This window comes from Brachyhypopomus gauderio, chromosome 15, assembly GCF_052324685.1.
Source record: "Brachyhypopomus gauderio isolate BG-103 chromosome 15, BGAUD_0.2, whole genome shotgun sequence".
In the NCBI taxonomy this organism is placed as follows: Eukaryota; Metazoa; Chordata; class Actinopteri; order Gymnotiformes; family Hypopomidae; genus Brachyhypopomus; species Brachyhypopomus gauderio.
Window position 1 is genome coordinate 3,349,100 of NC_135225.1, and position 15,934 is coordinate 3,365,033.

The window sequence follows — 15,934 nt, forward strand, 5'->3', positions numbered from 1 at the left end:
AGCATTTTCATATCATAGCCTTGTGCTTTCGTATAGCAAGGCAGTTATTTATTATATTTTTACATTTTTAATTATGTATTGAGAAAACAGTATAAACTGTAGTATTACCATAACACAAATAAATGTAATATAAACGGACCACCGCTTCTTTTTCTGTAAAAAAAAAAAAAAAAAAAAAAGTTGCGTAAAGTTAACATTATTTACACACAGCATTATTTCCGCATTTATAGCCTACTAGATTTCTTCGGCTTTATATATTATTCTACCGAGTTTTCTTTTAAAGGATTGGTAAATAATTAAGAACAAATCGAAAATTCAGGTTTTGTGTAACCTATAGGCCTAATAGTGGTTCAGGATAGCAGAGTCTTCGGAGATGTTGAAACATCCATGTACCGCAAGAAAAACAACCCAGTGTATCTTCATAATGGACCCTGGTAAAGGTTCAGAGGTTATGGACTACAGGGCTATAGACCCGGTTCCGATTAACCTGATTTGTACTGTGGTGCCATGTAACCAAAACGTCCAACCACGTTTGGCCTAGTGCAAAAAAAACACTGCAGGTAAAACTTTTAAAAAGTCTGTTAACACTTTTTTTTACATGATCATGAACGTAGTTTTCACATCAGGTTGCCTAATCGGATCGTAGCGCAGAGGTTGGGAATCATTCATATGGCTGGATATTCAGTAGATATAAGGTTTACTGAATAAATATAAATAAAGGAATAAAGGTGTACTGAATAAACCCGCAGTGAAACGAGTTTGTACTTAAGAGCATTCGAAATAGGCCAACTGCAAGGATCAGGAAATTTGTGGCAAAAAAATATCGCCACATTTAACTTATTAGAATTGCATGTTTTATTTTTAAGGACAAAATTCAAACTGTCGGAATATAGAAAGTCAATGGAAAGAGGAAACCCAGGCGTTATGTTCCATTTGGGTTTACTGGTCCGTAAACAGGTCGCACACAGCCTATAGGCAATAAACTGTGATAAATCCCCTAATGTGCATTACTTAAAAAGCATTTATAGATATTCATAGGAAAGATAATGTCTCTATGCGTCGTGTTATCTTTAAGCCAAATACCCACTATTTCAGTAAATGGCGACCAAGTCTGTTTGAATAGTATTATAATTGTTTAAAATAACAAAGTAATTGAATTAAAAGTCAGAAATATTCAGTCGTTTATAAAAACCAGGGTGTAAAATTATTACTTTAAAAATGCTGTTAAATTTCGACCTATCAAAGTTTTTAAAAGCTTTTCCGCCTATTTGGCATCCATTTGCTTGTTTTATATTAAATTATTTAGTTCAGTTGTGCATGATAATATTAATGGGGATGTTAATGTATTCATAGGAATATTTGTATTTTCACTCCGCATCTTACAAATACCCCTAAATTCAAATAACCTCTTCTGCCCTTTTGGTGATTTAGTTAAAGAATACTGACGCCACAAATATGGAACAGAATCGTTTCTTATTTTTCCAGAATACATACAAAAAAATACCAATTCTCTCTCCATGGTATACACCTGAAAAATAACGGCAATTTAAAATTATGTGGACAATTTGGGATTTTAAAAAACGAACATGCATGTAAATTATTTTCTTTTCAATGAGACATTAAATAAGAACGTACAATACAATCATAGCAATTTCAAATCAACGTCGAACTGAAGAACCCTATTTTATTAGTATTATAACATGTGTTTCACTTCACCTACTGGGTTTAAACGTAATGCACTTTTTGAGTTGCTCGAATATTTTTCCATTGTATTATTGTCCGCTTTAAGCCGACATAAATAAATACAGCGAGTCCACGGAACCAGTCCTTCAGTGGTGCGTTGATATAAAAGTCTTTATATTTGAATCTTTATACTCTATAAATGTGGGAGTCTGTTTCACTGGTATCCGAGCGCGGATGCTGTGGTGAGTCTCTGGCCGTACAGTGCATAGGGGGAGTAATAGGGCCCGGTGGCGGCGGGGACGGGCACCGGAGCCCCGGGGGTCGGTAACGGGCTCTTTGAGTAGGGGTGGTACCGGCTGCTGAGTCCCAGCGCGTGGTGCGGGCCCCTGAGGGCCAGTGTCCCGGGGCTCCCGGGGGCCCCCGACGGCGGCATGTGCATGTGACACGCCATGGCGGCCGCGGCGCTGGCGAGCGACGACGAACCCGGGTAACCCGATATTAACTTGTCGGCACCGGTGAACGCCGTGTGCGTCCGCAGGTGGTTAAGCAGTTCTTCGGACGACGAGAAACGCTTGTCGCAAGGTCCATTAGCCGAAACCCAGTTGCAGACGTGCGGCAGGGGGTCGTTGGGGAGCATGAAGCCGTACGGGTACAGGGGGTGTCCGCCGAACGACGGCGGCGTGGAGTGGACCCCGTGTAGCGGGTGGGTCGGGTACATGAGCGGGTATCCGGACTTCAAGGCGCTGGCGGCCACTGCGGCCGCCGAGTCGTGCGTGCAGGTGGCACCGCCTGCCAGGTGACTGGCACAGTGGTAACTCAAGCAGTACGGGTCCCTGCACAGGCTCGCCGACATGATGGACGGGGGGGACGCCCCGGCTAGGGGACTGGACCCGGCTTTACTGCAGCCCAGCGAACTAGCGAGCTGCGCGTTGACCAGGCTCCCGCCGTGGGGGAGGAAGTGCTGCGGGTAACCCGCGTAGGCCCCCGCTAACCCTCCAGGGTACGACATACCGGCCGGTGGAAGAGGAAAAACCGTCTGTCCCGGTTTGTACGGCGAAACGGGAGCTACAAGTCCTGACCCGAGAACGGATGCGGAGGAAACGGAGGTAACGGACGACGGTTCCGACGTGGTGGGCTTTGATCCCGACGTGGTCTCCTGGTGCTGGTTGACCTCCACGTTAATTCCAGCACAGCTGACACTTATCCTGCTGTGGCTGACACTGGTAGGTCCGGGTCCATCCGTGGTACAACTCTTATTACAATCAGACTCTTTCTTCTCCTCTCTCTCTCCTTTATCCGATGGCATTGGGGAAGCAGACGTGCTGGAGTTCGGGCTGCCGGTCCTGGGCGTAAACGGCTGGCAGGTGGCGCTAGGCACACGGAAACCAGACTTCTCCCCACTCGGAACCCCCGAGGACGAGTCCTTCTTATCTGCTGGTTTGGAGTAAGGTTTGAAGCTGGATTTGTCTTCCACGCCGATGTCACTCAGTTTTAAAGGACCGGATTTGGACTCCTTCTCGTTAGATCCATTCGATGTAACGGAGGAGAGCTTGGAGGAGGGCGGCGGGTCCGGTTTACCGATCTGAGAACATGTTTGCGCAAGAAGCGCCAGAGGACTTTTCTTGGCGTCTAGCTGCGAGAACAGACAAAACACACTTAAATATCGAAATACACACCAGAACGGAACTACACACTGGTGTTACCAAATATATAACACCATAAGACATGTAACAGTTTAACACACGTCTACTGCACTCGTTTTTTGCACGACGTGCGTAAGAGCCGTGTGTAATGGTAAACGTGCTGCACCTTGAAGACATTCCCAACCCAATCCACTCCGACACTAAATCGCAATAGACCAAATTTCCCTCCAGCTTAATGTTTTTCCATACGTGTAATAGGTTACGTACCGTTTATTTCCCCATAGTTTATTTCCTCCGTCATTTTCGTAAAAACCGACAATGTGGATTTAAAATATAAAATACGCAGTAATAAACGTGTCTTACCTCGATCGGGCTAACCGGAGTAGACGGTAAGGGTTGAAGGTATTCTGGGTGCAAAATGTGTCCAGTACGTGCCGTGAGCATTTTCAGAACCTTGATGGGGAGTCGCTTGGCTTGCCGTGCAGGGTCCGACGGAGGGACGGGATGCAGGAACGGCTCGTTGACGCTCGCGCTGCTGTTATTCCGAGACTTGGTGCTCCCCCAGGCTGGATTAGTATCGCTATTTCTTAGAGCAGAAGCGGAGGGCGCTGTGATCATGACCCAATTCTCCTTTATTTTGTAGGTATTTCATTCATCTGATGCATTAATAATTACTTCGAAATAGTCTTCTTTTAAAACGGTCGGAAAATAAAAGACAGATCGTGTGTAATCCGTGCGGTTATAGCGTAAGGCAGGAGCAAGAGCGCGAGGCTATCGCGAATCCGGAGCTGCGTCTGGCACCACAGGCATCGCGCGCTCTGTCTCCTCGTGCAGGTCCGCGCGCTAGTCCTCCCAACCCTGGAACTGCCTGAAATGTTCACTTCAAAAGCAGCTGAATTAGTCCGAGATTAAAGCCTTTGCCGCCTTCCAATCAAATGGGACCCCGAGGTGATTGGAGGGTCAAGGGGATGTGACGTTCTCCTTTCTCTAAGCGCCTCTGTTTTGACAGCTTGGGGGAGGAGATTGTGCTAAATGTGTTGCTTCTCGTTCGCGCCGTGGCTTCTTATAAAGTAGACTATGTTAGTTCCTATAAAGTAGACTATGTTCGTTCCTATAAAGTAGACTATGTTAGTTCCTATAAAGTAGACTATGTGAGCCCTTGCGTCTCTGTGCCCGGTTGGGTTAAGGCAGATTGGAAAGTTATGCGTCTTCTTGTAGCCTGTGTTACATCTTCCAGTATACCAGCTGCAGCCACAGAAACCCAACCATAGGCACGTTTTCAGGAAGTGAGCTACATACTGTAAGTTTCATCATTTTAATGACAAACCTTTATGAATATAGTGCTTTTTATCGTTTGTTTTTACATAACATTGTGACTGTTATTGGTTTTTAAGGTTGTAAATGCGCTATGACACTGAATCCTACTATATTTATTTTTTTACTGTTGGCTGCTACTTTCGTTTGAGAACAAGTGGGGGACGCAAACAGAAGATCAACTTGTGGCGTTTGAATTCCCCAATCAGACACGCGTTGACAGGGGCAGACCAATGCAGTGATAGAGGGATGTGAATGTCACATGTTTTCAGTATAATATACACCGCCCTTATATTTCTATCTCCACCCCTCCGTCAACTGTCAATTCTCCTCGACCGCAATCAATCAGTTATTTGTCAGTCGCTGTCAATCCTGCTCTTGATTTATGTCAGCTCTTGTAGCTGATTACAAGCCGCGGGTGACTCGGAAAAGGGCAAATATAAAAACACCTTGGTACAGAGACAGTTAATATGAGTCGCTTAGCACTTCTTTTTTTATTCAGTATGGAAATGTATTAATGTAAGACGCCCAGATATGGAAACAAGGAAATTTGCTGCGGTCATGTTTACTTCTTCTTGGACTGTAGTAAGTATTCGTGGGTCATAAGTCTTTTTGCGTGTTTTTTCTTGAAAGTAATTAATTTTTTTTAACATAGTTATAATCTACACGATGCATACTGCTGTTTTATTTGTGCATGAGCCACCCGAATAAAGATGTGTTAAGTGAAGAGAGATTTTTTTCCAGTGGAACAGGACATGACTTCTCGAATGTACTTGGCTAATTCTAATAAACTTTAAAATAACTTATAATAGTCACTGCGTCTGTTTCTCCGGTGATCGAGTACCTCTTCATTTTCTGAAATTTTCAACGTGTAACTTGTCCTGGAATAAATGAGATTTGCTCTAAAATTCTGGTGTTCTTGAGTCAGGATTTCAACAGTAGCTACTAGGCCCTTCTAAGGCCAAACATAAGTACAAAACCAGGTCGGACGCACTTTTGCTGTATTTTTAAGATTTGCTCTATACTGTTTCACGAGCCTTGTGTTTTCCGGAAGATTACATCTTTGAAATTCAAACGCGTATCTGAATCTGAACTTGTGCGCTTTTCATTTCCCACATCTGCGGTTACTGATAGCATATAACAACAACAACACAAAAAAAAGGTCCAGACAGGCTTATATTTATGGAAACATTTTTTATTTTGCACCCAAATAATATTTATATAAAATGAGAATAAGAAAATGTATGAAAGAAAGAGAAATGCTCTGTCAGACATTTTAGAAAAGAAGTTTAAAATGCCTTGAACTATTCACCGCTGAGACGGCTAATCAGTATAGAAGCTCCGGGGCAGGCGGGCAGCGTTTCAATGCGCCTCGCCTTTCATCTCACACTGGATGGAGGCGCTCAATTAAAAGCCTATCAGTTTGTAAGTAAATCAACGCCTATCAAAGTTGTCACATCAAACAAAACGATTATTATTGCAACCCGCCTCCTCCATTAATCTCCTTCTGCGGTAATCCGCTTGACAGGTCATCTCGGAGAGCAAGAAAACCTGGAGTGGACAGTCATGGGGTGTAGTATTTTATCTATTTAAAAAACACGAGCAAACCCTTCTAAGCCAAGAGCGACAGTAACTTCCCTTTACCGTTCTTCTTCTTTGTCTTTTGATTTGGTGTTAAATAATGTGCACAAGTTATATAAGTTATACAAAGTTGCTTTTTGTCGCTTTGCTTTGAACCTTAAAACTAAGTTGTTAACTTCAACAACGCTGCACTGGCAAACTTATAAGGAACTATGATATTCAGACACATCTAATTAGACCTACTATCTTTTAAACTTTTTTGTCTGCATTTCCAAGTGTAATAATTAGGAACTGAAACAATTAACACTTTTAATTGGACCAACTATCAACCAGACTTTATTTTAAAGCGCAACAATAAATACAAATACAATGTTGCGTGTTTTTTAATCTAATTTAGAAGTGATAAGTATATTTTATGGTTATAGGCATCTTTACATATACGCAATGTATTTACCCCACACGTATAAAGTTAAGACACCATCCATAAATTTTAAAGGGATTTTGCTACAGAACTACAGGGAGCACAACTAATTCAACCCTAAAATAAATTCCGAAACATCATGTGGTTGCGTCCCTTTCGTTTCTAAGTTAATTAAGAACATTGAGCACATTTGTTTAAAGTAGTTGCAGAAACACATTATGTAAGCTACAAACAATATAATGTTTAAAGCCAATCGTCCAGCATAGGAAACACTGAGCGGGTACGACCCTTCTAGTTGTCTTTCGCATTTAAAGTATGGCTGAACAGAAAATCGTAGCTCAGTATGCAAAGATGTGTGATTGATAACAGGGTTGCTGTTTTCTGCAGGGCCTGTCAGTACGTGACACAATGCGTGAGTTATTAGGGCAGAGAAGGTCATCCATAAATTTCCAGCGTCAGGGAAAAACTCTTTATTGTCTGCATGACGAATGGGCTTCTGAACCAGACACCAAATACTCGGTATTACCCTTAAATGGGAACACATTTTTCAAGGCCATAATTCACGATATTTAAATAGAAAGTTTTAAAATGTTTCCATATATTTCATATCAATGGCATGTTTATGAATCACTCTCTCTATTTAAAAATATGTTTTCGCAACGCCGATCTTCTCCACGCGTAAGTGGACTGTACGCCACGGAATAGAGAATACAGGTTAAGTTTTAGAAGCACATGAGTACATATCACGAGAAATTAAATGTAGAAACCCAGAAGTACATTTCATACACACGTAGAGGATAAAACCGTGCAGGCTACTATAGTAATGTAAAACAACAAGGCGTAGAAGTATATATACGCGAATATACGCCAGCATAAACATCGCACATTTTCCTTCTATATTTAATTACTTAGTAAATTAAAGGAAATACTGCGTTTTATATGGTTAATTGAAATAATCCCAATAAAACGTTATTCAAATCACTGATGTGAAAATAGTAAATAGGTTTTTAGAATTTGCGAGCGAGTTCTAAGTTAGTGAGGCGCCTCCCGTTCACTTTCGCAGAATAATAAAATCAAATGAAACTCATTACAGTAATGTACTTATATCATGCATCATACAGAAATACAGGGTTAAATATCAGCGAGAGATCGCAGCGAACCACTTTACCTGACATTACAGGCTAAAGCACTCCGAATGTAAAAAAGAGGTAACAAAAAGTAGCATTTCATAAACGTCCGTGTGTTTAGTTTTAATATCTACTTAGAAATCGTCGTTCCAGTGTCGTCTTGGCCATATATTAATATATTTGCGGTGGTTTATGCTGCACTACAAGCCCACGGACTTCGCTCATTTCTCCTGTGTGCGCGTCTCCTGAACTTCCGCATCTGGGAGGATCCCCGTGACGCGGCGGCAGCGCGTGACGGGGCGGCAGCGCGCGCGCGCTCACCCACGCTGCAGGCGGGTGCTGGAAATACTAACGCTAGGGTTTCTTACCTTCAGTTTAACACAACAGACTAAACTAATACCAACGCAAATGTAAACCAAACGGGCAACGCTGTTGTTAATGCTAAGATCTAAGTTTTACGTCTGAGTCACAAAGATGTCTGTTAACTGGGGTTGCACCTAAATAAAAGCACCCTAGAGAAAGTCTTAGGCTACGTGATGAGTATTAGGCCAGGAGCATCGGTATAATTACCTCCCAAAATGAAGGCCACAAACGTTAGGATATTAATAAGGAAAGATTCAGTCTTTAATCGCACATTCAGGCTTTTTTTCAGATTTTTTTCTTTTAAAAATCTAAGCCATACAGCTAGTTTGTCAGGTGCCATACGCCTGAAGGAAAGAGGCGATTTACATACTTTCGCACAGGTAAAAATAGACTTTTAAACAGGTCACACCCTTAATAATAATAATAATGTTCGGGATACTGCGATATTGAGACTGGTCAACACAGGAAGATTTAAAAGAGTCACATTTTCATATGAAAAGTATTTATTACTTTCTTACTTGTTTTGGGTTAATTGACGAGTTCGAGTAGTAGTTTCAGTATGTTAAGGAGAACCGAACCTTACTGTTTCCTTGACACGTGCACTCTGCACGAGCTCGGGGATTTAACAGTGGCGCGTGCTTCCTTCTCAGATCAGCTGACTTCAGCACGCGGAAGAGGGAAATTAGAAACGTTGGTCGCTGAAAAGCTGAGTTTGAATCAGAAAGCCCAAAGCAGAGACATTATTAAGAGACAAAGCTAAGGATTCTGGCCATTCCGCCTGTGATATTTGAACTTCCTGTGACCTGTCACGTGGAATGGCGCTCAGCGAGTCAGTGGTTGTAAACGGATCTCAGGTACGTGGGCTGAAACCCTCGGCACTCACACACGTTTACCCGCTGGAGGGTTTTAGGATCGGAGTGTTCGCACCAGCTGTTCTCACTGCTGTAACGTAGCCTGCTCCGCGACGTCACATCAGGCGCGAGATTTAAAAGCAGGCGCGAGACTACTGTCACGAGACTGCCGCCTAGTCTCCCACTTCCAAAGGAAGCAGCTTTAGGCCTTTTGCATCCAACACTGTAGTTTCAATCATAAGAGCCAAGAGTAATATTGTTGCATTCAGATGCAAGTTTCCACGTCCATCGTTACCTGAAGGTGGATTGCAGTAAACGTGTTGTCACGTGTTGACAGTTTTGGTAAAGTAGTGGAAGACCCAACCTTTACAGCTGATTATACACCACATATAAATCTCTCTCTCTCTCTCTCTCTCTCTCTCTCTCTCTCTCCCCCCCTCCCCTATTTTGTTTCTGTTTCTGAACTTCTGAATTTAAGGTGTCCTATATTGGACATGATTGTGAGGTCATTCCAGATTTTCTTGCAGCTAAATACGGGAGCTTTGCAAGACGACTAGATCTCAGCTTCAACCGACTGAGGTAAGATGTCAATAATGCCTACGCACGAAAAGATGCATTAAAGAGGAGATTATTCATGGTGATCTAATGAGGTTAAAAATGGAACACAATCATGAAAATCACACCATTTGTCATCCCTGCACTTGGATACAGATGTTTAGCTGTGGAGTTTGCTCTGTTACTGCCTGAACGCAGCGATTCTTTGAACATAATTAGGGCCCTCGGCATTGTTCTTTACTGGCTGAGCTTTCCAAGTTCTCTGCAATATACTCAACTTCTTTTTCTACTTCTTCTTTTGCCCTGCCATTACATCACATCTGTGGGGAACCCTTTGGAAATATGCTTTCATTGCACTGCTTTTGAAATTGCTGTCACAACAAATGTATACCTGTGTAATCTTACAACACATCAAGTATGTGGAATGCACTTTAATCTAAATCTAATTTACTTCCGTTCTTTTGATCCTTTCTCTCTTGAAAGTGAATGTCTTGTATGATTTAAAAGACCCTCTCCAAAACATGGATCAATAATTTAAACAAACAAACAAACCAAAGTGGTTAAAAGTACTCCTAACTCGAAGCCTCTTGTTATCAGAGGTAATACTTAAAAAGTATTTACAGCACCATCACGTGACGTGAGACATTAGATGTATCTGCCATGAACACAAATCTGCATTAAGTGCAATCCAATATCTGCATGATGTGCGTTATGTGGTTTGTAATGTCATCGAGACACATAAAGGGCCCTGAAGCGCCATGGCGTGCTGGTATGAAACTTCTGATCAATAAATGTGACATGTTAATGCTGAGCAAATAGAATAAAAGATTCCTTTGATAGGACATGAAGAAGCACCTTGTGGCAGCCGGTGAGGGGGATGCCATTTCTCCGGCAGGACTAGCAAAGTTGATCTGACATCTAAAAGAGGAGAGATGATGGTTATAAGGTGCTTTTGTTTCAGACCTCTTTTCTTGACCTGTCAGGCCTTGAAGGACCCTGAATGGGTCTCTCTTTGTCATGTGAAAATTGTCGTCTTCAGGCAGTTATCTGTGCTGGAAATGTGGATTCTTTCGTTTAATTGATTCGCCTTGCGCTCTAGACTGTCAGATTAATAATTGCTAAATCCTGGGCTGCTTCAGTGTGTCACGCAAAAATGTGTGCTTATCTGTGCATTAATATTCCTAATGAGCCGTTTGAGTGGCTTAGCCGCATTGGGTAAAATCTATTTACTTTTTCATTTACTTAAAATTCTAGATGCATGCACGTTTAATGCACAAGATAGATTTATTTTATATAGTGCACTTTGGACACAGTGTGTGCCCATAGAACTCCACTTCATTAGCTAGATGATTGGTCAATGTTATTATATGATGATGACATATAAGCGGTTTAAGTTAAGGCAAACAAATGTGAGCTTTGTGGCAAAATGCGAAGTTCCCGATGGTTCTGCAGGTCGGACGATATAAGAGCACACGGCACATTAATTATTTAGGTAGCACTGACCTGTGTGGGATTCGTGTCCAGAACGCTAGCCCTCTTCACGTTGTGCTGTTGCATCCTGTTCTTTTAAAAATTCAAGCTTTTGCTAACTGCATGGTAGTTTGCTGCCAATGCCGGTGTTTTTGCCAAACCATGCGTGGTGAGAATGGTGCGAGTGCATCGCTGAACACTGTGTTATGAGCTGAAGCACACACACCTCAATGCATGACGTGAAATGCAGCAAGCAGGCAACCTGAGCAGAGAACGCAAGCAGTTGTGGGTCTTGTTCCTTAGCCATTATTCCATTTTGACTTAAATGTCGAACCAATGTCTGATCATGAAAGTCTTTCAGGAACAGAAGAGTGTCTTGGACAGGCCGCAGATATCAGTTCTCTATTATTCTAAAGATTTGTGCCCTTGATGGCTTCTCCCTGATGCAGACATGCTCCTCAGAGTAAACCTGGAATAGGACGGCATGCTTTCTAGCACTTATCTGACAAATGTGAGAGAAAAAACGCTCAAGTGCTTAGGTGGCTTTGTTGTTGCAATGGCCAAATACAATTTAAAGGTGGATTTCTGGATCAATCTAGGCCAAATGACTTTTTCTTAAATAAATAAAGATTTTTTTTGTTTAAAGGTAATCCTTTTAAATAGAATCTCAGAATTAAAGTCTGTGTAAAAAGCAAAGCCTCAGGTAAAGTAATGAGAGTGTACACATCACTGTTCATGTGCGTGCTGGGGGAAACGGCACCGTGTTCCTGTTAACATGCATGTGAAATGGTGCCGTTATATCAGGGGTTAACATAAACAACAGTGCTGGCAAAACAGAACCTGTCCAGAACACCAGCGAGAGGTGGTGGCAGATGATTGGCTCAACAGTTAATCCCTGGGTGGGGTTCAGGGGCAAGCTGTCGTATACACACAGTCTAGTCGTGAATTGTTGTCAGAGTGTCCCATTTGTTTATGGACATGCACAGCGCTGTAGGTCACTCAATGCAGAAGGAGGGGGAAGATCTTATTGTCTTGTTGAGCACTCTCCAGGTGAACTGCAAACAGCCTGCACCTGTGAAACTAGCTGGCCGTGATCCTCTTACACCAGTGCCACTCGGTCACAGGGGCCGCTCTGACATCACAGATGACTGAGTGTATTTGCCTGGTCAGGCGTAAGCCATTCCTGCTTGGGGGATCATTTTGATGAATTTTGTGTTATTTTAGTGTCACAATCCTCATAATGTTAAAAACATAATGTTCAGAGATGGACTTTACACAGGTAGCATATGAGTAAAGTCTATGGTTGAAATCGAAAGGTGCTTGTTTTTAATCTTGTGGTGTAGAATGTTTTATATTAAGCCGAGCTTTAGACATTGTATGTCCACTTATGTGTATATCTGCATTAACACCACTTTGTATATTTCAGTTACTAACCAAGTGTGCTATGGTGCATTTTTCAAAATCGTAGTGCCTTTACATGTCCGTTACCCATCACAATGAGACGCAAGTAGTCTGATGAAAACAGAACACGGAGACAAAATGAGGTGCCTGGATACGCTGAGGTGTGGAGTATAACTGTGCGTGGTCTGTCAGCGGTGCCGTTTCATATTCATATCTATAGCACACAGTCTTCCTGCGCGGCTCATACTCTCCTCAGCTGTCTGTCCTCATTCGTCATGGGGGAGACTCTATCTTTCAAGCCCTCGCACGTCAACACCAGAAGGCTCCTGTTAATTGACAAATGAGAGTCGGTGACATGAAGTGCTCCTTCTGCATCAGAGCTAGGTGGAGTCTCCCATTTGATGGGGCTATTATTGGCATCAGCCAGTAAGAGGCATCACTCTGTGCTGAAATGAGAAGTGACAATTGGAGAAGGGGCTGTCATTGTCTTGCGGGTGTGTTCAATCTGCAGCGATGCCAGCATGCAGATAAAATGTCAGTTAAAGGACGGGGATGGGGGGGGGGGGCGGGTGTCGGAATGAAGTCTTCAAATCACTTAGCTCGGAGAGGGAGGGGAAATTAATGCTTGTGCAGAAATGAGAATTTTCCATATCTGATCTATCAGGCTTATTTAGGTTTAATATTTTGGGGCAGCCTCAACTGTCTGTCTTGCGTAGGGGAAATATGGAACGTTCTTTAAGTCTAAGCAGCGTATAAGACAGCATCTTCTGCTGGGAATGAGATGTATGCGTTTTCATTTGCACCATTTGCTTTTATAAATGAACTATGCAATGATAAAACCCCATTTAATTTATCAGGACAAGTATGAGATTTGGTCATGGAGTGATGAGCTGATGTGGAGAGAATAAGAATCCAGAGGACCGGGTTTACACGCGGGACTCTCTGGACAGAATAAGAATCCAGAGGACCGGGTTTACACGCGGGACTCTGGACAGAATAAGAATCCAGAGGACCGGGTTTACACGCAGGACTCTGGACAGAATAAGAATCCAGAGGACCGGGTTTACACGCGGGACTCTGGACAGAATAAGAATCCAGAGGACCGGGTTTACACGCGGGACTCTGGACAGAATAAGAATCCAGAGGACTGGGTTTACACGCGGGACTCTGGACAGAATAAGAATCCAGTGGACTGGGTTTACACGCGGGACTCTGGACAGAATAAGAATCCAGAGGACTGGGTTTACACGCGGGACTCTGGACAGAATAAGAATCCAGAGGACCGGGTTTACACGCAGGACTCTGGACAGAATAAGAATCCAGAGGACCGGGTTTACACGCGGGACTCTGGACAGGTCTGCTACTTGCTGCTCTGCATGATGGAAAGTTTTATGTAATTTGTTTGTGGTTGTAAAGATTCTTCTGTGCCATTTTGAGATAGGACCCAATTATGTTTAGAGAAAGTATACCTAGGTATATGAGAACTTGAGGGGCAATATAAATAATAAAATGCCAGTACGTGTTGGGATAGATGACTGGAAATGAACTACTGTTTCCATGTGTTTACGGAAGAGAGTCCTCTATTTCTTTATTATATAAAGTAAAGTTTCAGCTTGTCAGTGGTCTGTAGACCTGCTAACCTGCTCATCTCTCCCTGTGGAAGTCATCCTCTTTTTTTTGTGTTTTTGTCAGATGTCTTCTCGCGTCTTTTAGATGTATTTTCATTTTGTCACCTTCGTGGTTTCTCTTCATCATTGGTGATCCATTGATAACTATTACTGCATTTCATCACCTCTCCGTTTAAATATTTCCCTAAAGTTTTGTCGATGTGTACAGTTTTTGTGTCGCTGTGCCAAGCTGGACTTTGTGGCCAACAGCCATGAGTTTAGGGAGGTAGCGGTTCACACACATCCCCACATCAAGTCCCACAAGATTACTTTTGAAAAGTTCTCATAAAGTCATGCACTCTCTGTTTTGTTAAGATTACAATCTCTTATCTGATAAAACATGTTGTTGCCAAACTGCAGCAATGTGGTCTTCATTGGGCGCTGGCTGTTTCTGGCCTGGTCCACCAGAGTAGAAACACAGGTATCTGTGCACTGTAGAGCATCTGATTTTAACCACACATTTATGATCATACCATGTCTGTGAGACCTTTTTCAGTTATCTCGGAGCCTTTCACACAGACATTGTGCACAGTGATGTTGGATATAGTGAAGGTGGAATGACTGCAGGTCTTGTTTTAGGGATTGAATTTCATCACTGTTATGTTGCTATGTTTAAAATACGCTACAGTGACTCTAACCTATGGCAAGTTCACATACAAAGTGGAGATTGATTATGATAACACTAGTAAATGTTTGGTGTCTACTTGTGAATGCTACATTTGAAAAAAGGATTTTAAGTTTCTGAGCCCTGCATACGTGGCATGTCTAAACATGAGACAACAGGATATTAGGCTAACGTAAGTAATAAGGCTAAAGGTTTGAAGTGGATGAATTATTATTTCTACTGACATTCTGGAAAACAAATAATTCCTGAATATCATTTTGAGCATGATATAAGACTCTGAGCAGACAGATGCAAAAACATCCTTGGTATACGTATGCTTTTATAGTTTTATAGAGCTCCAGAGAGGCAGGTCTTATCCTGCCTGCTCCATCTCTGTGGTACAGTTCCCTCCAACAATGTGGCATAAATCACAGTTTTATTGTTACAATGCAACAAAAGACCCCGATGGCAAAAGAATTATCTTTAAATCTCTGTCAGCATTTCCATCAGCCAAATATCATTCCAAAAGCTACTGTACTCTCTGCTCTCAGTACATCCTATGCTGTTGGTGTCGAACGGTACCAAACATCTTTATGTTCTCTTTTTGTTCAAATTAAATATATATCAAGCATGGATGCCAGTCCCTTTTTTATTGTATATCCCATGACTGATGGTGTGCCTGTGACACAGTGATTTACAGGCCTTCAGTTTTCTGTGGCAGGGCTTTAGAGAGGAGTGCTGACATGTAGCCAACACTTTAGAGGGGTAGAATAAAAGCTGACGTTTTATTGGCTTTAAGGAAGAGAGAATAGGAAGGCCAGTCACACACAGGAGAGAATAATAGTTTCTGTGCTTTATGTTTCTCAGCCCTGCCAGCTGTCAGAGAGCCCCTCCAAATGGGGGAGAAATTTATAGGGTATTATTTAGAAACATGTCGGTGGTAATGACTACAACTATGATTTCAATTATCATCCACTAAATATAGCTTAATTCACACTGTTGTTGGACCTAATGAATGAATCTGACATCATTTTTCAAAAAATTCAATACCATGCTATTTTAATATTTTATGTTGACCACTGGTCTAATTTCCCTCCTTCGCATTTGGCATTGAGGAAGGGTCTAGTCTCTTATGGGTTGTTGTACCGTCAGCGTTATGTAGTTCAAAGTCTTCCCAGGGATATATATTTTTTTTCCATTGACAGAAATCCAATTAGTTTTAGTACACAGTCTGGCTGAATAAAAAGGCTCTTA

At 42.2% G+C, this 15,934-nt stretch overlaps 2 protein-coding genes across 4 annotated transcripts in view; one reads left to right on the forward strand and one right to left on the reverse strand.

Annotated features, from left to right (window-relative positions):
• Positions 1 to 1,377: 1,377 nt before the first annotated feature.
• Positions 1,378 to 4,286, reverse strand: znf503 (zinc finger protein 503). Its single transcript, XM_076974959.1, has 2 exons — positions 3,690 to 4,286; positions 1,378 to 3,316 (listed from the first exon to the last, which is right to left on the reverse strand). The coding sequence occupies exons 1-2, from the start codon at positions 3,942 to 3,944 to the stop codon at positions 1,898 to 1,900; spliced, it is 1,674 nt and encodes a 557-aa protein (XP_076831074.1). The 5' UTR covers positions 3,945 to 4,286; the 3' UTR covers positions 1,378 to 1,897.
• Positions 4,287 to 8,029: 3,743 nt separating this feature from the next.
• The window catches only part of lrmda (leucine rich melanocyte differentiation associated), a 138,280-nt gene continuing 130,375 nt past the window's right edge, over positions 8,030 to 15,934 (forward strand). The window contains exons 1-3 of one of the 3 annotated variants that reach the window (XM_076974769.1): positions 8,030 to 8,512; positions 8,783 to 8,986; positions 9,462 to 9,562. In XM_076974769.1, coding sequence (XP_076830884.1) covers positions 8,948 to 8,986; positions 9,462 to 9,562 — 140 coding nt within the window. In that variant the 5' untranslated portion in view covers positions 8,030 to 8,512; positions 8,783 to 8,947. The remainder of the gene's footprint in view (positions 8,513 to 8,782; positions 8,987 to 9,461; positions 9,563 to 15,934) is intronic. The other 2 variants (XR_013121320.1, XR_013121319.1) reach the window with 2 other exon arrangements.

Excerpts from the sequence above, each read along its gene's own strand:
- znf503 (XM_076974959.1), bottom strand. The coding sequence starts at position 3,944 with ATGATCACAGCGCCCTCCGCTTCTGCTCTAAGAAATAGCGATACTAAT. Across the intron at positions 3,317-3,689 it reads CTCCGGTTAGCCCGATCGAG|CTAGACGCCAAGAAAAGTCC; the intron begins GTAAGACACGTT and ends CTGTTCTCGCAG.